Source organism: Protobothrops mucrosquamatus, unplaced genomic scaffold (assembly GCF_001527695.2).
Source record: "Protobothrops mucrosquamatus isolate PMUCROS unplaced genomic scaffold, P.Mucros_1.0 scaffold3951, whole genome shotgun sequence".
Classification (NCBI taxonomy): domain Eukaryota; kingdom Metazoa; phylum Chordata; class Lepidosauria; order Squamata; family Viperidae; genus Protobothrops; species Protobothrops mucrosquamatus.
Genome location: NW_015389892.1, coordinates 188,655 through 213,404, shown reverse-complemented (window position 1 = coordinate 213,404; position 24,750 = coordinate 188,655). Strand labels below are relative to the sequence as shown.

General features: G+C 46.4%; 1 protein-coding gene across 1 annotated transcript in view; it reads right to left on the bottom strand.

The window, feature by feature from the left end:
* The window catches only part of CHRD (chordin), a gene marked incomplete at its 3' end in the record, with an annotated part of 42,471 nt that extends 19,305 nt beyond the window's left edge, over nucleotides 1-23,166 (bottom strand). The window contains exons 1-13 of the mRNA XM_015827790.1: nucleotides 23,133-23,166; nucleotides 21,142-21,245; nucleotides 16,856-16,982; nucleotides 12,933-13,082; nucleotides 11,483-11,600; nucleotides 8,551-8,629; nucleotides 8,117-8,258; nucleotides 5,873-6,013; nucleotides 4,671-4,753; nucleotides 4,427-4,574; nucleotides 3,769-3,875; nucleotides 1,238-1,354; nucleotides 892-1,048 (exon numbers count right to left, since the gene is read on the bottom strand). Coding sequence (XP_015683276.1) covers nucleotides 892-1,048; nucleotides 1,238-1,354; nucleotides 3,769-3,875; nucleotides 4,427-4,574; nucleotides 4,671-4,753; nucleotides 5,873-6,013; nucleotides 8,117-8,258; nucleotides 8,551-8,629; nucleotides 11,483-11,600; nucleotides 12,933-13,082; nucleotides 16,856-16,982; nucleotides 21,142-21,245; nucleotides 23,133-23,166 — 1,507 coding nt within the window. The remainder of the gene's footprint in view (nucleotides 1-891; nucleotides 1,049-1,237; nucleotides 1,355-3,768; nucleotides 3,876-4,426; nucleotides 4,575-4,670; nucleotides 4,754-5,872; nucleotides 6,014-8,116; nucleotides 8,259-8,550; nucleotides 8,630-11,482; nucleotides 11,601-12,932; nucleotides 13,083-16,855; nucleotides 16,983-21,141; nucleotides 21,246-23,132) is intronic.
* Nucleotides 23,167-24,750: the final 1,584 nt, after the last annotated feature.

Below are 24,750 nucleotides of genomic sequence, written 5' to 3'. Positions count from 1 at the left end.
ATTATTATTATTATTATTATTATTATTATTATTATTATTATTATTATTATTATTATTATTATTATTATTATTATTATTATTCACTTAACCACTGCTTTGCTTAGCAACAGAAATCCTGGTCCCATTTGTGGTCATTAAGTCGAGGACTGCCTATAGCTACGTTTCACACTATGCAGGATTTTTAAGGGTGGCAATGACTTCCTCATTTTTACCACAGTGTCTCTCAAATTGGGAGCTTTAAGAGGGGTGGACATCAACTCCCATGCTGGCTGGAGCATTCTGGGAGTTGAAGTCCATCCACCTTGACATTGGCATGTTTAAGGAAGACTGATCTACCATCTTGACATCTCTTGTCTTTTCACCCGGATGCTCATGGCTGGCTGAGGAAATCTGGGAGTTGTCTATAAGTCTTAAAAGTTGCCAAATATGGCTGGCTGAGGGATTCTGGGAATTCTGGGAGTTGAAGTCCATAACTCTTAAAGTTGCCAAATCTGGTGGACTTCAACTCCCAGAATTCCTCAGCCAGTATGGCTGGCTGAGGGATTCTGGGAATTCTGGGAGTTGAAGTCCAAAAGTCTTAAAAGTTGCCAAATCTGGTGGACTTCAACTCCCAGAATTCCTCAGCCAGTATGGCTGGCTGAGGGATTCTGGGAATTCTGGGAGTTGAAGTCCATAAGTCTTAAAGTTGCCAAATCTGGTGGACTTCAACTCCCAGAATTCCTCAGCCAGTATGGCTGGCTGAAGGATTCTGGGAATTCTGGGAGTTGAAGTCCAAAAGTCTTCAAGTTGCCCGCCTCGAGCTAGAACAAAAACTTTATTCACACCAACCGCAGGTGATTCTCCTGTTACCTGCCTCAGAGAGTATCTTTTATACACTCTTCATACGAGTACCTTGATAACGGGCCCAGAGTCCGCTGTAGAGCATGGAGTTTATCTGTCCCCGCAATTCTCCATCCTCAAAATCCTTGGTGGCGACATTCAAGAACAGCTCATTCTGCAGCAGCATGTGGGCATCGCGCCCGCTGGCTTGGGTCCAGGAGCCACTGGCCTGAAAATAACAAGGATGGTGGGGGGGGGAATAAAAGGTGTAAGGCTTGGTCCTCTGTTAAGTGTGAAGTGCATGCAAAGAGGAACAATGCATTTCACACATTTTGAACTCTCTGGGGCTCGCTGTACCCAATTGGCTGCCGTCCACCCATCCCCTAGTCCTCCCACTCTTCTGCCAGCCAACACTCACCATGCCACCCTTGTAGCTGTGGGTCATGTCATACAAAATGCTGCGTTTGTTTCTTCGGCGGGGTTTGGTCTCCAAGGTGACACCAATCACCTCACTTCCTGTTCCGTCTACCTGGATCTAGACAGAAGATTGTCCAAAAGGAATGTTCAAAGCCACATTAACCGAATAACAGAATAAAAGAAAAACAGAATAACAACAGACTAACAGGGTGGGAAGGGACCTTGGAGGTCATCTAGTCCACCCCCTGCTCAGGCAGGAGACCCTATACAATTTCGGACAAATGGCTGTCCAATCTCTTCTTTAAAACTCCCAGTGTTGGAGCATCCACAATTTCTGGAGGCCAGTCATTCCACTGATTAATTATCCTCACTGTCAGGAAATGACTAGTTTAGAGAAAAGAAAGACTAGGAGTGACATTCTCACAGTATTCTAGTATTGGAGAGGCTGCCACAAAGAGGAGGGGGTCAATTTATTTACCAAAGCACCTGCAGGCAGGACAAGGAGAAGTGGGTGGAAACTAATCAAAGAGACAAGCAACCTGGAACTAAGGAGAAACTTCCTCACAGTGAGGATAATTAACCAGTGGAACAGCTTGCCTCCAGAAGTTGTGGGTGCTTCATCCCTGGAGGTTTTTAAGAAGCGACTGGAAAGCAACTTCTCTGAAATGGTATATAGGTCTCCTGCTTGAGCAGGGGGTTGGACTAGAAGACCTCCAAGGTCCCTCCCAACACTGTTATTCTGTTACTCTTTGCAATGGTCCGTCTTTTGGAAGGCATGAAAAGGCTGAATTTAGCAGAAAGTTTTGATTCTGTTCCCCTGCCCTGATTATCACATCAATTTTATTTTATTCTTTTATTTTAGTGGTTTAGTTTAGTAGTTGAATAGTGTAGTGGAGGCTGGACTAGAAGACCTCCAAGGTCCCTTCCAGCTCTATTCCGATTCTGATACTGAGATTGGACAGCCACTTGTCTGAAATGGTATAGGGTTTCCTGCTTGAGCAGGGGGCTGGACTAGAAGATCTCCAAGATCCCTTCCAACTCTGTTAGTCTGTTATCTGTTATCAAGAAATGTCTCCTTAGTTCTAGATTGCTTCTCTCCTTGACGAGTTTCCCTCCATTGCTTCACTGACCTTGATATTTCTCAAGCGTTAATGTGCTTTCCCCCATCCGTTCACAAGGAACCGCAGACTTGCCAATGTTGACAGCAGCTTTTTTTCCATACTGTGTCCCCATGACAACGTCCCCAATCCTCCTAATGGAGTACAGATAGTCCTTGACTTGCAACAGTTTCAGTGGTGGAATTCAGCCGGTTCGCACCAGTTCGGGAGAACCGGTAGCTAAATTTTGCTGCATTCGGAGAACCGGCTGGCTTCCAGAAGTCCAGTCTAGGCCTGGGAGGCCTGTAGGAGGCCTCCCAGGCCTAGAATGGCCCGCTGGAAGTGCATGGATGCCACTTCCAGAAGTCCGTTCTAGGCCTCGGAGGCCTGGAGGAGGCCTCCCAGGCCTAGAATGGCCCACTGGAAGTGCGTGGATGCCACTTCCGGAAATCTGTTCTAGGCCTCGGAGGCCTGGAGGAGGCCTCCCAGGCCTAGAGTGGCCCAACCGAAGTGTGTGATGCCACTTCCGGAAGTCCGTTCTAGGCCTCGGAGGCCTGGAGGAGGCCTTCCAGGCCTAGAATGGCCCGCTAGAAGTGCGTAAATGCCACTTCCGGAAGTCTGTTCTAGGCCTCAGAAGCCTGGAGGAGGCCTCCCAGGCCTAGAATGGCCCAACAGAAGTGCGTAGATGCCACTTCCGGAAGTCCGTTCTAGGCCTCGGAGGTCTGGAGGAGGCCTTCCAGGCCTAGAATGGCCCAACAGAAGTGCATGATGCCATTTCCGGAAGTCCGTTCTAGGCCTCGGAGGCCCAGGCCTGCATCGAATAAGAGAACCGGTTGTTCAGGTATTTGAATCCCCCCACTGAACAGTTCATTTAGTGACCACGGCAACGAAAACAGGATCCTGTGACCGTTTTTCCACACTTAGAACCGTTGCAGCATCCCAGAAGGCCAGAAGGTGATCAAAAGATGATCACGTGACCCCGGGACACAGCAACCATCGTAAATATGAACCAGTTGCCAAGCATCCAAATTTTGATCATGTGACCATGGGGATGCTGCAACGGTCGTAAGTGTGAAAAATGGTCATAAGTCGCTTTTTTTTAATGCCGTGGTAACGTCAAAGTCACTAAATGAATGGTTGTAAGTTGAGGACTGTATTCAGTAGCAACATCAGGAAGGGGTCTAGAGCAGGGATGTCAAACTCGCAATGTCACGTGACGTGTTGCGACGTATCACAACTTTTTTCCCATTGCCGGTAATGGGGTGGGCGTGGTTTCAGCATGACGCATCTGGCCCGCGGGCTGGCAGTTTGACACCCTTGCTCTAGAGACCCCAGGTGCTTAGGAGCTGTACACAATTGTGGGGCTTGAATTGTGCTCTCCTGCTACCGTCGCATGTGCAAACTATCCAGGGCGCCAGCAAAAGTTCCCTCCTACCTGATACTCCCATGTCCCATTTTCATGTAGCACAACCTTGGCAGAGCCCACTGCCCCTGTGTGGGTGGGTATCAACGCATTTGCTCCACAAAGTACACTCTGTATGGCTGGAAGAGAGAGAGAGAGAGAGAGCGGGAGAGAGAGAGGAGGGAGGGGAAAGTGATGCTTTTCGGATGACAATGTAGTTAGGTGAGCATGCTGACTGTGGAATTCTGGGAGTTGAAGTCCACATATATTACAGTTTGAAAACAACTTGACTCATGACCACAACGGGGGTTAAATGAATCTGACTTCGCCATTGACTCCGCGTGTTGTAAGAAGCTCGCAAAAGGGGATCACATGATGCTGCAACCGTCATAAGTACGAGCCAGTGGCCAAGCATCCGAATTTTGATCACGTGACCACGGGGATGCCGCAATGATCATAAGTGGGAAAAGCGGTCACAAGCCACTTTTTTCCAGTGGCGTTGTAACGTTTGAACGGCCACTAAATGAATGTAAGTCCAGGACTACTTGTACTTGATGTGCACAAAATTGCACATTAAATATATATATATATATATTCTTTTCTGGCTACATCAATGCCAAAAGCTCATAAACCCTGCAAGGAGGAGAGTAGCCAGGATGAATAAGCCACGGGGAGCCCAAACCCCACTCACTGTCACAGCTTCTTCGGACCGTGATGTACCCAGCTAACTTGCGACGGACTCCACCTTCCACCTCTGCGGTCATCCTCAGCTGCCCTTGGGCCAGCCAGTGCATCTCCTGACTCCCCAATACGACCAGCACCTCTGCAAAATCGGGGTCCTGGGAATGACAGCGAAAGCAGGCAAGCAAACGGCAGCAGCTTCGTTAAGTGTCCCCCAAAGCCACTCGGAACGGGGTTTTAAAATGTCGGCTTACCTGTAAGGTGACATTAGCCAGAACCTGCCTCAGAACGCTGTCCTGGTGTAAGATTTGCACCCTTAGAGGGATCCGATCCGATTCTGCAAGAAAGCGGAGAAACAATTCATGCTATGAGCAGTGGTTGTAAGTCATTTTTTTTTCAGTATGGTTTCAAAACTTTGAAGAGTTGCTAAACGAATGCTCGTATGTAGAGGGCTGCTTGTAAAAGTGAGAAGAATCCATCTGCAATGGGCATCAGAGCTGGTCTACGGCAATTATTCTTTTATCCAGTCTTGTGTTGTTCACGTTCCATCTCGGGACTTATGCCTAGCCTTGGTTTTCTATAGATTGAGCAGTTAAAACGTGGAATTAGTTCTTGCTGATGTACAGCAGTATCTGCCTTCATTTAGCTCAGTGGTTCTCAACCTTTTTAATGCCGCGACCCCAACCGGTCGTAAGTCGAGGACTAAACTGGTCGTAAGTCGAGGACTACCCAACCGGTCGTAAGTCGAGGACTTTCCCTGCCCGGGAGCGCCGCGCATGCGTGGTTCCGCCCCCTGCGCCGGCTGAGGCGTAACTGGCAAGCGGCAGAGACGGAGCAGGCCGACCACCAGCTGGCCCAGCCCAAGGGAGGTAAGGCATCCGCCGGAAAAGGGGGGAAAAAATGGCGGACAAAAAAATGGCGGACAGCCTTGCTTGGCGACCCCCGTGAAATGGTCAATCGACCCCAAATGGGGACCCGACCCACAGGTTGAGAACCACTGATTTAGCTTTACTTTTTCTTTCTAAGATTGCCTGCAAGTCATTAATGGGGCATTAAAGATAATTTAATTCACATTTGGTCTTTTATCCATCTCCTTGTGATATGGAACCCACACAAAACTCTGGTGGCAGCCCACTGTTACTGGACTGGACTGGTTCAGTCTTAACTAATTGGATGAGAGAATAACAGGTTAACAGAGTTGGAAGGGGCCTTGGAGGTCTTCTAGTCCAACCCCCTGCTCAGGCAGAAAACCCTAAAGCCATTTCAGACAAATGGCTGTCCAGTCTCTTCTTAAAAGCCTCCAGTGTTGGACCACCCACAACTTTTGAAGGCAAAAGTCGTTCCACTGATTAATTTTTCTCAATGTTAGGAAATTTCTCCTTAGCTCTAGGTTGGTTCTGTCCCTGAAGAGAACTTTTTCAGTTATGGCTTGCTCCTTCGTTGTGGCCTTGCTCACTTTTTTCTGCCGACTCCAGAAACCCCTTAGTAACTAGGACAAAATGCAGATTGTTCTCGGTGTCGCTCAGAGTAAGCATAGCGATGCCTCCCATGTTAAGGTGAGTCGGGTCTATGGACGTCAAAATGGCGCTGAAAGTCTCTGAAAGAACAGAAGAGAACAAGACCTTATTGGCGTGGGTGTCAGTGGCAGGCTCAAATATCTAGAGGTGATTAGAAAGTGGGATTATAGAGACCATCGTTTCTTGTTTTCTCTTTTTTTGAGGATTCAAAGTGGGTCTGTTTCCATGTTCTCAGACCTATAAGGTATTGTGAGCCGAAATAAACTCATGTCAGCCCTCAGGACCCAGGTGAGAAAAAAGACATCACAAGAAATATTAGAATTCTATATTATTGACATAGTGTCAATGCTACAAACCAATTTGCTGAAGCCATTTTATTTTTTCATTTTCGGTTGCCACAGAATTGGGAGGGGGGATGTGTACTTTTAAATTTAGACAAAACAAATTGTCCTGTGGGAACCAAGGTCATTTCTGCCTGAATTTTGGCGGGCTGAAACACCCGTTAGAAAGCCTGCCAAAGTAGTTAATTGGGGAATGTGATTTATGACATATTACTGGGGTGGGAAGTTCAACTTTGTAAATGTTATGGTTCCGACATAGGAAACTCTTCAAAGAACTTCGAGGCAGTGTTTCAGCAACATATCGGCACTTACATAGTCCAAGCCAAAATCTGACTTCCCACCCCTCAGTACATAGATCAAAGCACAATTCCCTCCTACAACTAACAGTCATAAATCACATTCTCCAATTAGTTTGAAACGCTGGATTTCTACCCAGTTCTTCATCCCGCCATGCCTTATCATCTCTTATTACAAACGCCCTGAATTCACACTATTACAATATTGTTATGTCTAACTAACTCCCATCACATTCCTCCCCCTCCCCCAGTATCATCTAATTCTAAGAGTAAAGCATCTCCATATGCTGTCAAAGCAAGAACATCCAATATTAGCAGCGTTGACATCAACATTGTAATCTTTGGGAGGGAACTTCAGTCTTGGTTTCACTTTTGATCGTGCCGATACTTTGTAGCCAAATAAATATGTTCTTTAAGGAAACCTCTTGCCTTGAAGTTCTGTTTTTACTGGTCTCATCTATCGGAACCATGACACATAGCCTATAATATTAAATTTTTAAAACCTAGCAGCATTTCCTTTTCTATCTCTCTTATACCAAAGACAGGGAAGCCAAAGCAATCTTGAGTTTCTTTCTCACATTTGTCTCTTTTCCTAATAGTTGCTTCTTACTTTTTCACAGCCTTCTCTAAACCTTTACATCAGGGGTAGCCAACTTTGGCAATAATAAGACTTATGGATTTCAATTGCCACAATTCCCCAGCTTGGCTGGCTGAGGAATTCTGGGAGTTGAAGTCCACAAGTCTTAAAGTTGCCAAGATTAGATACCCCTGGTCTACATCTGGCAAGCTTGCAACCAAATCAAATCTATATCCTAAATTTCAACATTCAAAAATGACCTTCACCATTCTGGGTCCTATCGTGTTTCTTGAACTACAAGTACCAAGATAGTTAGCAGCCAGATCCCAACCCCTGGAATTTCTGGGAGTTGTAGTTTAACACCTGGAAGAAAAGAAAAGCCACGAAGCCAGAGGAGGTCAAGTTCAACCCTGTCAAGGTAATAATTTAACAGGTAAGCAGCTTATGTAATGATATAAGAAAATGTAATGAAATGCAATGTAATGTAAGGTGGATGATGCAATGATAGGAATGACTCAGCAGGGTCTGTATCTCTTTAAGAACAAGCAGGGTCTGTATCCCTTTGAGAGCCTGAGTATAAAAGGGAAGGCTTTGCTGGAGTGTCTCTCTCTCTTGTCCGTTTCCTGCTGTAACTGCTGTTTGTTAGAGTTTGCTGTCTTACCACATGTATGTATATTGTTCCTGGTGTATGATATTGTAGATAGTATAATATAAATCACCATTTAATACAAAACACTGTTTACTGTATTTACTCCAGGGTTATCTCAGCGCAATACGACTGTGCATGCTCATGCTCTGACAAACCCTTATTTAGGTTGGTCCAAGCAGCTTGAGATGATATTCTATTTTAAGGATGCCTTATCCTTTGAACCAGATTTGTGGACTCTTTGTGTGACTTGGAAGGTTAAAAACTTCCCAGTCTTGAAAAAGTTCCCCGAGATAACCCTGGCTACCTAAACCACAGATTACCTGCAAAGAGAGCCCGATGCTTGACAATCTGGCCTTGAACCTGCCCTGCAGGATGAGTCTGGGTGATCAGGGTGATGCGCATTTGATCCACCTTCAACATTCGGATCGAGGCCTTCTGCAAATTCCGCCACATACCACAGATCTAGAAGAAAAAAAAAGACAAGGATTGAGGAGAAAGTATGGAATGAATCCCGGGACCCCCAAACCAATAATCAAGGCTCACTGTATTGCACTGTAATGCACTGCAATGTGCAGTGGAGGAATTCCCTCCAGAAAACGGGAGAGACTCCTATAGACAAAAGGAGACTGCCGCGTGTCTCACATTGTATAGGGTCCCCTGCTTGAGCAGGGGGTTGGACTAGAAGACCTCCAAGGTCCCTTCCAGCTCTATTCTGAATTGATTGTAGTCCACTTACCATACCATCTTGAAAGACGGTGCCCTGTTGTACAGGATGTTCAAAAAGGACAGTCCCATCTGGCTCCAAGAAACGGACACGGATTGGCTGGCTCAGCCTAGACAAGAAGGAGAGGATGCGAACAGAATTTAGCACTTCAATAACAGGAATATTCATATTTTTGTTGAGTTTCCTGAAACAGTACCTACACCAGTGATGGTGAACCCTTTAGAGACCGAGTGCCCAAACTGCAACCCAAAACCCACTTATGTATCGTCAGGTGCCGGGTGGGCGTGGCTCATTGGGTGGGTGTGGCCAATTAGGTGGGCGTGGCCCATTGGGTGGGTGTGGCTGCGGTGGTAACGGCAGACTGGGTGGGACTAAAAAAATTCAATCAATCAATTCCAACTTTGCGAGATCTTTTTTTTTACTGTGAGAAGTTGAAATTGATTGATTGAACCTTTTTTTTTTTTTTTGCACATGGCGGCGGAGGCCTAAAGCGAAAAGGTTTTATAAAGCCCAGCTGAAGGCCTAGGACTGGGGCGACGGTGCGGGTGCCCACAGCTCTATACCATTTCAGACAAGTGGCTGTTCAGTCTTTTCTTAAAAACCTCCAGGGATGAAGCACCCACAACTTTTGGTGGCAAGCTGTTCCACTGGTTAATTGTTCTCCCTGTTAGGAAGTTTCTCCTTAATTCCAAGCTGTTTCTCTCTTTGATTAAGTTTCCATCCATTGTTTCTTGTCTTGCCTTCTGGTGCTTTGGAAAATAAGTTGACTCCCTCCTCTTTGTGGCAGCCCCTCGAATACTGGAATATTGCTATCACATCCCCCCCCCCCCCGTCCTTCTCTTCTCTAGACTGGCCATAGCCAATTCCCATTTAACTTTAAAATAAAAGCAATTTTTAAAAAAAGTGTGCACTTTCAGAGAGGCCAAATGACCGCTAAAACGTTAGGAACAAACGCAGCTCTCCCCCAAAACAGTGTAAATCTTTACATAAATAAATAAAGGAAACGGGGCTTTGGCCAGCCAAAAACAATTCCTCTCCACGCTTCTGCCCCCCACCCCCACCCCCAAATCCTCTCCAAAGGCAGAGGGAGCTTCCAGGCTTCTCCAGGGTTGAGAAGCTGTCATGTTTTGGCCTTGCCGGGAATCATAACAACCACGAACGCTGCTTTGGGGGATCGGAGTGCACATGTGGAAATTAGTCACCGCTTGGCTATGCAAAAGCCTGGAAGAAAAAAAAAACCTGGGGGGTGGGGGGGTGGGGGAGACGCGATGTGTCCCTGCACTACGGAGGCTGTGTGCAGTTCAGCTCACGCCGTGAGCTGAAGGCAGATTTCGTAATTGCGGGAGGGGAGGTTAATCAATCAACGTTGACACCCCCCTCCCCATCGGCTCCCCCAGCCATGCACGAGGCAGAGAGAGATTAAACCCCCATGAAACCCCATCGGGAGAAAGCAGAGGCTGCAGGGCTGGGATGATAAAGCACCCAAACTGTTCATTGGACCATGACCCCTCTCCCCTCCCTCTCCCCCCCCTCCACGTTCCCCTCCCTCCTGGCTTTCCAATTTGTATTCAGTCATCCTCATCCTAACTGTAGGGGGGGAGCGGGGGGGGAAGAGCTTTGGACCAGGGATGAATCTGCTGCAAAGCCAAGCTAGAATTCTCCAACGCCTGGTTTGGAGAAACACAGCTGCTTATTAGAATGGAGTACAGAGTACAAGGATGAAAAAAGGGAGGTGGAGAGGACCGTGGCTGAAATTAAACCCAAGGAGGAGTTTTGCATTTATCTTATCGTGGGATAAGTTCCTGTGTTCTGCTAAGCACGGCTGGCTCTGGAATTCTGGGAGTCAAGGTCTTAAAGTTGCCAAAGTTGGACATCCCATTGGTAGCTTTTCCCTGGCTGAAGTTGTTCAATCCAGAGCTACAGTAGGTGGGCACTATTCCTCGTTCTTCATGCAGATCCCTAAACTGACCCAGCGGGTTCAACTAAATTACCTTTAAAGTCCCTTCCAGCTCATAGGTTTTATGATTCTTCTGTTTTGTCTTGAACGTAATGGGTTGGGTCTGGCCTCTTATGGGAAATTCCTCCACCCCATCTCTAGGCATAAAGGCCTGGAGACTAAAACATAGGAAGAACGGTTGCAGGAAGCGGGCATGGCCAGTCTGGAGAAAAGAAGGACCGGGGGGGGGGGACATAACCGCAATGTTCCAGTATTTGAGGGTCTGCCACAAAGAAGAGAGGGTCAAATTATTCTCCAAAGCACCAGAAGGCAGGACAAGAAACAACGGTTGGAAACTAATCAAGGAGAAAAGCCACCTGCAACTAAGGAGAAACTTCCTGACAGTTAGGACAATTAACCAGTGGAATGACTTGCCTTCAGAAGCTGTGGGTGCTTCATCACTGGAGGCTTTTAAGAAGAGACTAGACCAGTGATGGCGAAACCTTTAGAGACTGAGTGCCCAAATTGCAACCCAAAACCCACTTATGTATCATTGGGTGTCGGGTGGGCGTGGCCCATTGGGTGGGCATGGCCCATTGGTGTGGGCGTGGCCCATTGGTGTGGCGTGGCTGCAGTGGTAACAACAGACTGCGTGGGACTAAAAAGTTCAATCAATCAATTCCAACTTTGCAAGATCTTTTTTTTTCCCGCGAGAAGTTGAAATTGACTGATTGATTGAACCTTTTTTTTTTGCACATGGCGGTGTTGGTCTAAAGCGAAAAGGTTTTATAAAACCCAGCTGAAGGCCTAGGACTGGAGCGACGGCGCGCGTGCCCACAGAGAGGGCTCTGCGTGCCACCTGTGGCACGCGTGCCATAGGTTTGCCACCACGGGTATAGGTCCTCCTGCTTGAGTAGGGGGCTGGACTAGAAGACCTCCAAGGCCCCTTCCAACTCTGTTCTGATTCTGATTCTGAATCTACAGGTGGGGGGACATCAGATGGAGACACGAGTGAGACTCACTCACCTTTCATAGTTAATGGAGAAGATTAGATGCAACTGTGTGAAAGTGAATTTGGCTTTGGCCACTGCGCTGGTTGCAGCCCCCCTCGGATCTGAGCCCCCGATCAGCAACGCCACAAAATCTGAGAAACAAATAAAGAAGTTGATGTGATCTGACATTGCACGCAACCTGGAAATAAATTCACGCACAGTATTCATTGCTTAAATACAGGCAGTCCTTGACTTACGAATGATCGCTTAGCGACAGTTCAAAGCAATGATGGGCCTTTCTGGGGGCCCTTGCAATCCAGATTTGAAATTACGACTGTTGTAGGGTTCTTACTGTACATGTAGTCCTCGATGTACGACCACAACTGAGCCCAAAATTTATGCTGCTAAGTGAGACATTTGTTTGGTGAGTTTTACCCCATTTTACAACGTTGTGAAGCCAATTGCTGCAGCTGTTAAGTAAGTAACCCGGTTGTTAAGTGAAGCTGCCTTCCTCAGTGATTTTGCTTGTCAGGAGGTCGCCAAAGGGGATTGCAGGGACACGGCAACCGTCGTAAGTATGAACCACTGGCCAAGCATCCGAATTTCGATCACGTAACCATGGGGATGCTGCAATGGTTGTAAGTGTGAAAAACGGTCATAAGTCCACTTTTTCAGTCCCGTTGTAACTTTGAACGGTCACTAAATGAAGTGTCGTAAGTCGAGGACTACCTGTGCTTGGCAGGCTATACTTGGTTTGGAGAGGCACAGGGTACAACTGAGCCTAAAATTTCCATTGCTAAGTGAGACAGTTGCTAAGCAGTTTTGCCCCACTTCACGACCTTTCTTGCCACAGTTTGTTCCCCGAATAAATGCAATTGCTAAGTTGGCAACACGGTTGTTAAGTGAATCTGGATTCCCCCATTGATTTTGCAAAAGGGGATCACATGATCCCGGGATAGTACAACCGTCCTAAATATGGACCAGTTGCCAAGGATCTGAATGTAAATCACACGACTTTCCTGGTCAAGAGGTCACAAAAGGGGATCCCATGACCTTGGGACACGGCAACCGTCATAAGTATGAACCGCCGGCCAAGCATCCGAATGTTGATCACGTGACCCCTGGGGATGCTGCAATGGTTATAAGTGTGAAAAACGGTCATCAGTCACTTTTTCAAGTGCCGTTGTAACTTTGACCGGTCACTAAACAAACTGTTGTAAGTGGAGGACAACCTGCACTGAATGTGTCTGGAAGAGAAAGCCTGTAACACTACATCCTATGGTTACACACAAACACACGCACCCAGTGGTGGGATTCAAATATGTGAACAACCGGTTCTCTGTGTGGATGCCGCTTCCGGAAGTCCGTTCTGGGCCTGGACAACAAAAAATTAGCTACCGGTTCTGCCAAACTGGTGCGAACCGGCTGAATCCCACCACTGCACGCACCCTGGAATCAGGTCCTGGGCACCAGCTCACCCGTACCTATCTGGCTGTCGTCTCGGATCAAGTCCTCCGAGCTGAAGTAGGCACGGTCGTTGTAGTTCCTGTGTAAGCCATCTTCTCTCTCCTGAAAGTACTCCATCTTGTCAAACAGCTGCTGCTCAGATATTTTCTCCAGGGTTTTGGCAGGGGCTGCATGAGGAGAACAGAGAGAGAGAGGAAGCATCAAAAATAACAGCCATCTGCATACGGGGTGTCTTCCACTTACGACCACAATTGAGGCCGGAATTTTTGTTGCTTAGTGAGACGTCTGTTAAGTGAATTCTGCTCCACTTTACCACCTTCCTTGCCACTGTTGTCTAGTGAATCACTGCGGTGGTTAAATTAGTAACACGGTTGTTGAGTGAAAATCTGGTTTTCCCATTGACTTTGCTGTCCAGAAAGTTGCAAAAGGGAGTCACGTGATCCTGGGACAGTACCACGATCATAAATGTGAGTCAGTTCCTAAACACCACATGATTATGGGAAGGCTGCAGCGGTCTTAAGTGTGAAAAACAGTCTTAAGTCCCTTTTTTCGGTGCCATTATAATTTCAAACGGTCACTAAATGAAGTGTTGAAAATCGAGGACTACCTATATCTGTTCCGTGAGGTACACTGATTAACAGTTTGTTTCAGGGGCCAGCTCAAGATGCTAGTTTTGACCGTAAAGCCCTTCACGGCAAGGGACTGGTTACTTGAGGGATAGCCTCTTCCCAGTTACACCCGCCTGCCCCATCAGATCCGGCAGAAGAGGTCTGTTGCGGGTTTTGTTTGCCCAGGAGTTACATCTGCCATGGAGTTACACAAGAGACCCTGTGGCACCTACTCTGTGGAAACATTATCCCTCAAGGTGAGGAAGGCACCATCTCTGCCCTTTTTCTAGATGTCTCTTAAAACCTGCTTGTGCGGACAGCCCAAAATGATTTTCCATGACAACAATGTAGAAACGTCATTTCTTCCAGGAAATGTTTCAAGTTACTAAGAGTAGGCAAAGCCTTGAGATTTCCAGGGTGGTCCAATCTTGGTTAAACTGTTCTAAAACCAGCCAAGGAGAGCTAACCGTTGCCACCCAGCCTTATAGTGCCATGGTATAAAATAATAAAAATAATAACTAGATAAACCATGACTCTTTGCGCCATCATTCCAAATAAGAACCGCATCCTTCTTCACACAGTTACACGTGTGCTGGGCAGACATACAAAAGAATCAAGATGCCGCTGTTCTAGGCCTTGGGTCTGGTTTATGGGGCCAATGCTGGAACTGAATTGCCCCAATATCTCTGGGGAAAGAGTCAGAAAAGGGGTTTCCCAACACTTGGGAGGGTCCCTGGATTCCCCCTCATATCCCACCGAGCAGCGTCAGGATGGAGAATCCCACATGTGAAAGGAACGGGAGAATTTACGGCATCCACATGCGATGATTCATGCTGCCCAAAGGTGTTTTTTATTTATGATTTTTCAAAGGCATGTTTGGGTGGCATTTTGTAAACGGCTAGACGAGGCCACAGGCCGCAGGCTTCAGACGGCAGCAAGACCTCCTTGTGCCATCCACCACAACAGGACAAAGTCTCCCTTTCACTCGTACTCCCAAGTAAAATACCCCGAATGTGAAATCAACATATCCAAACCAAATTGCGGTGATTTTGTCGTGTCAGCAAAGTAACTGAGGATTCAGAGCCGGGTGGAAAGAGAGAGTCCTGTCCTTACTCTGATTCAGACTCGGAATACTGGTTCAGCTGGTGATTATTTTTCCTTATACACGTAGTCCTCGAACACCGAGTGAGGCCAACATTTCTGTCGCTAAACCAGACTGTTGTGAAGTGAGTTTTTCCCGCCCATTTTACGATTTTTCTTGTCACAGTTGTTTAAGTGAATCGCTGCAGTTATTAACTCAATAACACGGTTGTTAAGTGAATTCCTGAGCCAGCCATGCTGAGGGGAAAGGGAGAGTTTTTCAAGCCAAGCCATGCTGGCTCAGGAATTCTGGGAGTTGAAGTGCACGAGTCATAAAAGAGCCAAGGTTGCCTACCCCTGGACTAGACATACCCAATTCTAGCAACTGTTCTTTATTATATATGTTTTAGCCTCCAGTCCCCTGATCATCTTTGTTGCTCTTCTCTGCACTCTTTCTAGAGCAGTGATGGCGAACCTTTTAGAGTCCGAGTGCCCAAACTGCAACCCAAAATCCATTTATGCCTCGTTGGGTGCCGGGTGGGTGTGGCCCATTGGGTGGGCGTGGCCCATTGGGTGGGCGTGGCTGCGGTGGTAACAGACTGGGTGGGACTAAAAAGTTCAATCAATCAATTCCAACTTTGCAAGATCTTTTTTTTCCCCGCGAGAAGTTGAAATTGACTGATTGATTGAACCTTTTTTTTTTTGTACACGGCGGCGGAGGCCTAAAGCGAAAAGGTTTTATAAAACCCAGCTGAAGGCCTAGGACTGGGGCGACGGCGCGTGTGCCCAGAGAGAGGGCTCTGAGTGCCACCTCTGGCATCCGTGCCATAGGTTCGCAACCACTGTTCTAGAGTCTCAACATCTTTTTAACATCGTGGTGACCAAAACTAGATGCAGTATTCCAAGTGTGGCCTTACCAAGGCATTGTAAAGTGGTATTAACACTTCACACGATCTTGAATCTATCCCTCTGTTAATACAGCCTAGCACTGTGTTGGCTTTCTTGGCTTGTCATCCAAGAAGCTTCTTGATTTTGGGCTTGTCATCCAAGAATCTTCTTGGATGAGAAGGAAAACATATTTTTTTTAATAAACAACAACCAAGAAGGTCCAGTTGCTTTTTGGAAAGAAAAAAAAAACACCTTTGGGACAAGCATAAACCTGGATGACTGAGAATCTCCATAGGCTGTCTGTGAGGGCCATCTAGTTTTGCACTCCAAGCCTTTACTCAGTGTACCCAGATGGCTCCAGACAACTTCCTTCTGTCCAAACATTGGCTCTGTCCAGCTGTTGGGAGCAGACAAGGGCAGGTGTGTGCAGGGTGTTATGGAGATAAACACATCGCCTTCTTAGTCATCTCGGGAAAGCTAAACAAATGGGAAATAGACTATACAAGGGAAAGCACAGGGCACCAAAAATCAACACACCAAATAAACAAGAGAGGAGGGTTACATCTGCCCTACTGAATGCTTTGGCCTCCTGTCTGCCATCTGATGCAGAGCCTGGACTGAACGGCGGAGCTGAGACGGAAAAAGAGGTTAACTGACACAGAGGAAGACGTCCAGTTGCCTTTTCAGAAGCACTTTGGGGATTGCGGGATTGCAGGCTGCAGGAATTGGGTATGTCTAGTTTAACGAAGAGAAGGAGGAGGGGGGACATGATAGCAGCCTTCCAATATCTCAGGGGCTGCCCCAAGGAAGAGGGAGTCAAGCTATTTTCCAAAGCGCCTGAAGGCAGGACAAGAAGCAACGGATGGAAACTAATCAAAGAGAGAAGCAACCTAGAACTAAGGAGAAACTTCCAGACAGTTAGAACAATTAACCAGTGGAACAACCTGCCTCCAGAAGCGGTGAATGTTCCAACACTGGAAGTTTTTAAGAAGAGACTGGACAGCCATTTGTCCAAAATGGTATAGGGGTTTCCTGCCTGAGCAGGGGGTTGGACTTGATGACCTCCAAGGCCCCTTCCAACTTTATTACTATTATTACTATTATTATTATTATTATTACTATTACTATTATTATTATTATTATTATTATTATTATTATTATTATTATTAACTCTGCTTGTGGCAAGCTGCTTGCAAGCTAGCTGGGATGCATACAAATGCTGATCAAGTGACTGCAGATGGTGCGACCATTATAAATGTCAGAATTGTTTGCCAAGCTGTTTTTTTTTTTTTTACACTGCCGTAACTTCAAACGGTCACGAAACAAGGCCTCCAGTAAGCGAGGACCACCTGTAACTGACTTACCTTTGGGGCAGGATTTGCAACATTGTCCTGGGAGAGCAATAGGGTCAGCACAAGGAAGCTTGGGGCAGCTATGCTTAATGTTCTTACAGCTGACTTTGCCTGCAGGTTTCCCTCTCCGATTTCTCTGCTGGGGGGAAAAAACAACAACAGGAAATTCTTACAATAGATTCTTCAGGTTTTGGAGAGATGCATCCTGGGACTTTTGTGTTTTATGAGGGACTATTCAGGGGTAGGCAACCTCGGCTCTTTTATGACTCATGGACTTCAACTCCCAGAATTCCTGAGTCAGCATAGCTCAGCTTGGAAACCTCTCCCTTTCCCCTCAGCATGGCTGGCTCAGGAATTCTGGGAGTTGAAGTCCATGAGTCATAAAAGAGCCGAGGTGCAGAATCTTCCCATCCAGGCAAAGTCCTCGTATCGTGTGCATTGGATGCTACAATTCTTTATCATCAATCTTTTGTCAACTTTTGGCAGCCAAATAGATCCAAATTTATTTTCTCACTCATCTTCCAGTCCTATTCCTTTGAAGTGTGGGAGGACGCCATTTTGAATTGTTCTTGATATGCAAAGGAATGGCTACCGATAGTTCTCAACTTACAACCATTAATTTAGTGGCTGTTCGAAGTCACCATGGCACTGAAAAAAAGTGACTTACGACCATTTTCCACACTTACGGCTTTTCCAGCATCCCCACGATCATGTGATCAAAATGCAGACGCTTGGCAACTGGCATGTACTTATGACGGTTGCAATCTCCCGGGATCATGTGACCCTCTTTTGCGACCTTCTGACAAGCAAAGTTAATGGTGGAAGCCGGATTCCCTTAACAACCGTGTTACTAGCTTAAGAACTGCAGTGATTCACTTAACAACTGTGGCAAGAAAGGTCCTAAAATGAGGCCATATTCGCAAAACAACGGTCTTGCTTAGCGACAGAACTGTTGGTGATCAAAGGTTGATCATATGGCTGCTAAGGACACCACAACTGTCATAAATAGAGCCGGTTGCCAAGCAGCTGAATTTCGGTCACGTGACCACGGGGAAGCGGCAATGTTTTTAAGTGTGAAAAACAGTCAGGTGATTTTTTTTTTAGTTCCGTTGTAACTTCCGTCACTAAACGAAAGGTTATAAGTTGAGAACTCCCTGTATGTGAGTCTTGCTGTTAGCCCCAATCCTTCAGGGAACCTGTGTAAGATTCTGTTTATAAAATAGATGGGAAAAGGGAGAAAAACCCATTTCTACACATTTTTTTTCAAACTAGAAGATCATTCTTTCGCTCACCAAATGCTATGCTGTCTTGTGTTCTAGTCCTAACCTGTGGGCCTAATAACCACCTCTGGAATGAGGGATCCTGATACAGGTTGTCCTTGACTTACAACAATTCATTTAGTGACCGTTCAAAGTTACAACGGCACAGGAAAAACAAGTCACTTATGAGCGTTTTTCCACACTTACAATCTTGCAGCATCCCCGTGGTCACGTAATCAAAACTCAGACGCTTGGCAACTGACTCATATTTATGACAGTCACAGCGTCCCGGGGGCACATGGTCACCTTTTGCGTCCTTCTGACAAGCAAAGTCAATGGGAAAACCAGATTCGTTGAACAACCATGTTAGTAAATTAAGAAGGGCAGTGATTCATTTAATCACCATGGAGAAAAAAGTTGTAAAATGCAGCAAAACTCACTTTAAAAAATGTCTCACTTAGCAACAGAAATTTCGGGCTCAATTGTGGTCGTAAGTCAAGGACTTCCTGTACTGGGCCACCGCCTATTGGCCATTGAGCCACGTGAGTGGCTGGCAGGTGCCTGTGCGTGCATGCACAGCCCAACTCATGCGAATGCCGCCGCGAGTGTCACGGGTGTTTGTGACCCCACTCGCACAAAGCGCTCACGGCTCCACTCGCTCGAGTAATGGGTGTTCATGTGCACATGTGCATGGGCACACGTGTTTACCCCCCACAACACCATCCCTTTCCCCCCCCTTCCCCTCCGCTCCGGCTAGGGAAAATAAATTTAAATTGGCTGCTTTAGGAGTGACCTTTTTTGGAAATATTTCTCGGAGATGTCTCCTAGTTTTAAAGAGGAGAGCAGGAGTGTTATGGATCCTGAACATAAGAACGGAGGCATCAAACCAATGGATGGAATACACTACAGTAATCCTTGTCTTACGGCCACAATCTGAGCCCAAAATGTATGTTGCCAAGTGAGAAATTTGTTGTCAGTTTTTTCCCATTTTACAACCATTCAGGCCACAGTTGTTAATCACTACAGTTGTTAAGTTACTAATACCGTTGATCAGTGAATCTGGCTTTCCCGTTGACTTTGCATGTCAGACGGTCCCAAAAGGGGATCACAGGAACACTGCAACGGTCATCCTAAATATGAACCAATTGTCAGGCATCTCAATGTAGATCACATGACCCCGGGGATGCTGTAACTGGCATAAGTGTGAAAAATGCATTTTTTTCAGTGCCATTGTAACTTTGAAAACGGTCATTAAACAAACTATTGTAAGGTGGAAGTTTCGTTCTCCGAGCTTCTGGGTTGGTTTCCGAACGTTTTGTTACCAGGTTAGGTAACATCTTCAGCCGAGCAGTGTCCGTGTTCTTCTGTCTATAAGGGCTTCAGGTGTGGGTGTGTCGAGTGAGGGTCTTGCGATGGGTCAGGTGTGAGTCATCAGTGAGAGGCTGGTGATGGATCTTGTGATGGGGAGGTTAGGATCATTGGGAGGTGAACTGCTGGTGGGAGGAGGAATAGAATAGAATAGAATAGAATAGAATAGAATAGAATAGAATAGAATAGAATAGAATAGAATAGAATAGAATAGAGCTGGAACGGACCTTGGAGGTCTTCTAGTCCAACCCCCTGCTCAAGCAGGAGAACCTATACCATCTCAGACAGATGAATGTCTACCCTCTTCTTAAAAACCTCCAGTGATGGAGCACCCACAATTTCTGAAGTCAAGCTGTTCCACTGGTTGATTGTCCTCACTATCAGGAAGTTTCTTCTTAATTCCAGGTTGCTTCTCCCTTTGGTCAGTTCCCATCCATTGTTTCTTGTCCTGCCTTCAGGTACTTTGGAGAATAATTTGACCCCCTCTTCTTTGTGGCAGCCCCTCAAATACTGGAACACTGCTCTCATGTCTCCCCTGTTTCTTCTTTTCTTTAGACTAGCCAAACTCAAGTCCCGTAGCTGTTCTTTGTATGTTTTAGTCTCCAGGCCTTTGATCATAGATGGGGGTAAGCTTAGTTGGGTTGGCTGAGGGTCGATGCCATCTCTGGTTGGCTGTGCAGTTGAGTTGGATCCTGAGGGGTCCGTAGGCTGGTTGTAGATTGATGTGTTTGCTTGTGGAGTGACAGGCTTCATTGAACTCACGAGCATGGCAGGTGGTCGCGTGGCCCATGACATTTGTGTTGCTCCAATCAAACTGGTGTTCTTCGGTGTCATTGTGGGCAGAGAATAAGGATTTGGGATTGTGGCGTTCGACTGCAGTTTGACCCACAAGCCTGGAGAACGAGCCTTCGCCCTCATCCTACACCCGAGCTACAGAAAGTCACCACTATTGCAAAGTATTGTTAACCGAGGACTGCCTGTATCAGGATCCCTCATTCCATTATTTTAGCAATGGTTGGGAAAAAAGGGCTTTTTATGACTTGTGGACTTCAACTCCCAGAATTCCTCAGCCAGCCACGTTGGCCGAGGAATTCTGGGAGTTGAAGCCCACAAGTCATAAAAGGGCCATGGTTGGGAAAAAGGGCCATCTCTGGTTGGCTGTGCAGTTGGCCGAGGAATTCTGGGAGTTGAAGCCCACAAGTCATAAAAGGGCCAATCCTGGTATAGGGTTTCCTGCCTGAGCAGGGGGTTAGACTAGAGGACCTCCAAGTTCCCTTCTGTTAATATGTGTGCTGAAGGCCTTCATTTTCATACTCCTTTGATGGGGAGGTCTAACGGTGCAGGTGTGGTGAGCCCAGGACATTTAGTGCAGGGGTCTTCAAACTTGGCCCTTTTAGGACTTGTGGACTTCAACTCCCAGAATTCCTCAGCCAGCCACGCGTGCCTGGCTGAGGAATTCTGTGAGTTGAAGTCCACAAGTCCTAAAAGGGCCAAGTTTGAAGACCCCTGGGCTAGAGACTAAGAATGTAACTTGTATTATTAAGCAAACAAATTAACCCAGGCAACACGATGTTTATTAAGCATTAATCAAAGGTAATAATAGAAAATTAATTTTAAAAAATGAGAAAAAAACCCACCTGTCTCTGACCCTGGGTCTTCAATTACACTTACCGGCTCGCAGGTGCACACCACACAGTGCATAATGCCAAAGGGTTCCCCTAAATCAGGATGCCAGGTATCCTCCAAGGTGTAGGACCGGCCACCGAAGTAACATCCTACAAAGGAAAAGAATCCTGAGTGCTCCAGAAAACGGTGCATTGAACTGGCTGCCACACCTACTAAATCAGGTGTTTCTCATAAACTTGGCAACTTGAAGAAGAGTTGTGGACTTCAGTGCCCAGAATTCTGGGAGTTGAAGTCCTTGTGTCTTAAAGGGGCCATGTTTGAGAAATGCTGCACTAAATCGAGCGAGTGAATCGGCCCATTCTCTGGGTTTGCACCACAGGTGGGATGCTAAATTCACCAAACAGGTTTGCAAAAAAGGTAAGTCACACACATATACGCACAAAATGATTTTGCACAAGGCTCAATTTGGTCTAAGGCAGGGGTGGGGAACCTTGGCTCTTTTATGACTCGTGGACTTCAACTCCCAGAATTCCTGAGCCAGCCTGGCTCAGCTTGGAAACCTCTCCCTTTCCCCTCAGCATGGCTGGCTCAGGAATTCTGGGAGTTGAAGTCCACCAGTCCTAAAAGAGCCAAGGTTCCCCACCCCTGGTCTAGGACAGGGGTCTCCAAACTTGGCAACTTGAAAACTTGTGAGATTTCAACTCTCAGAATGCCTCAGCCATGGCTGACTGAGGAATTCTGGGAATTGAAGTCCACCAGTCTTCAAGTTGCCAAGTTTGGAGACCCCTGATTTATTTGACCACAGAGAAGACTTCCTCTTTTTCACTTGGGACCTCTTCAGATATTTTTGGATAAATAAAATATTATAGGAGCTGATATCTACCTATTCTGGAAACCAATGGTTGCGACAGAATGCTAACCAGTTTTCTTAGTCTAAAGCAGCAATTCTCAATCTTGGCCACTTTAAGACCTGTGGACTTCAACTCCCAGACTTCCTGGCTGGGGTATTCTGGGAATTGAAGTTCACCCATCTTAATGTTGCCAATATTGAGGAACTCTGTTCCAAAGCAGGAGTCCCCAACCTTGGCAACTTTAAGACTTGTGGACTTCAACTCCCAGAATTCCTCGGCCATGGCTAAGTGAGGAATTCTGGGAACTGAAGTCCACAAGCCTTAAAGTTGCCAAGGTTGGGGACCCCTGTTCTAGTGGTTAAGGCATCAGGCTAGAAACCAGACAACTGTAAATTCTAGTCCTGCCTTAGGCATGAAAGCCAACTGGGTGACTTTGGACCAATCATCAGGAGATTGTGAGTTCTAGTCCTGCCTTAGGCCTGAAAAAAATCTGGTGGGGTGACTTTGGGCCAGCCACTTTCCCTCAGCTCAACCCACCTCACAGGGGTGTTGTCGTCAGTAAATCATTAGGGTATGTTCACCACTTTGAGTTATTTATAAAAATAATAAAGGTGGTAAATATGTAAACACATACATGCATGCATACATACATTAATAAGCAAAACTATTGATCTGTATGGCAAAATCCACAGGCCCACCAGAGGGCAGCCAAGAGATGTGGAATCATCTATCATTTTTGCTGCCATCTAGTGGTTCTTTGTATTTCTGCTGCCCATATCTGGTAGACCTCATGGTAAGCATTCCAACTAAAGCCTTGGAAGCTGTCTACAACAACAGGGGTCTTCAAGCTTGGCCCTTTTATGACTTGTGGACTTCAATTCCCAGAATTCCTCAGCCAGGCACACTGGCTGAGGAATTCTGGGAGTCGAAGTCCACAAGTCATAAAAGGGCCAAGTTTGAAGATCCCTGCCTTAAGCACTACACCAAACTGGCTCTCAACTATTTTGTAAGATTACGTTAATCTTATTTCTCCCCTCCTTCCTTTTTAGTCTCCAGAAAACTAGGAAGGATTCCCTCTGAAAGACTTTTCATACTTTTTCCCCAACTGGGGAGTTGCTGTTTATCACACCGTTGCCTACACACTGTATGTCTTCCTCCTGTTTCCCCAAGGTCCTTCCCACATACCCTTACACTGTCCTGTCCCGTCCCGTCCCGTCATCTCATCTCATCTCATCTCATCTCATCCCATCCCATCCCATCCCATCCCATCCCATCCCAACAGTCCCAAACTGGAGAGGAAACAACCTACTTGCTTGCTACTTTATCCTTATCCTGCTCTTCCAAGCCCCCCCCTCCAAATGCCCATTTAAAGCCAGGAGTCCCAGCTGATCCAGATCACCTGATCCTGCAGACTCTACTCTTTTATCCTCCCCTTGGGAAGCATTTCTTCGAATCGGGATTTCCCCAAGAATTTAGCCCTCAACCTGGTTATTATTGTCAAAGTGAAAATATAACAGAAAACAGAATTGGAAGGCAGGGACCTTGGAGGTCATCTAGTCCAACCCCCCCCCCCCGGCTCAAGTAGGAGACCCTATACCATTTCAGACAAATAGTTGTCCTATCTCTTTTTAAAAACCTCCAGTGATGGAGCACCCACAACTTCTGGAGGCAGGTCGTTCCACTGATTGATTGTTCTCATTGTTAGGAGATTTCTCCTTAGTTCTATACTGGTTCTCTCCTTGATTAGCTTCCACCCTTTACTTCTTGTCCTGCCTTTAGGTGCAACAGCAAAAAAAAAAAAAAGGATACAATATTTTGATCCATACAGGGAGTATATATATTTTTATCCTTACTAGAATTCAAGCAGAATGACAAAAAGATGCCTAAACTACGGTTACTAGTATCTGGAGACACTGACTAGCTATGCTGTATTCATACAACCCACTTACTCAGACCCGCTAAAGGCGTATAGCCACTGCTGCACTTATATAAAGCACTGCGCATTATATATTGTGCAAAGCGCAATCTGTGTTAAATTGGCCCATTTAGTTTGTCTAGGATTTGTCTATGGTGCAGACCCAGAACAAGGACAATCCAGCTGCGGTTAAACATCTGGCCAGGATGGAGCTGGAGGGGTTCACCTCTGGATACCCATCGCATCATCACATTCCCACGAACGAAGTCAAAATAAGAAGCTAAAGTTAAAGGTGAATATCCAAGAAAAAAAAGGAGAACCTGCGTTCACCTAATTCAACCTTAGAACAGTTAGAACAATTAACCAGTGGAACAATCTGCCTCCAGAAGCGGTGAATGCACCAACACTGGAAGTTTTTAAGAAGAAACTGGACAGCCATTTGTCCAAAATGGTATAGGGTTTCCTGCCTGAGCAGGGGGTTGGACTAGATGACCTCCAAGGTCCCTTCCAACTTTATCATTATTATTCACCTTTTCTATACCCCGCACCCTTAAAACGCTTCTGATATATTCTCACACCCCTTACAAAAAGTTCGAAATAACGGCAACGAATTATGCATATATACTATAATTTTGAACACCCATGTTTTTGCACCCCCTGGACTATCGTCTCGCACCCCCAGGGGAACCCCTGGTTGGGAACCCCTGATCTAATTGATTTCAGTGATCGAAGGGGACCCATCCTCCATCTGTTCCCCCCCCCGCTTAAATTGCAAACAAGCTGCACCCAGGGTCGCCTCGGGAATCTTTCCCCCAAAGGGCACATCCATCAGAACTCGGAGGGTGCATCCGAGTCTGCTCTTCACACGTTCAGAGACACACCGTCAGG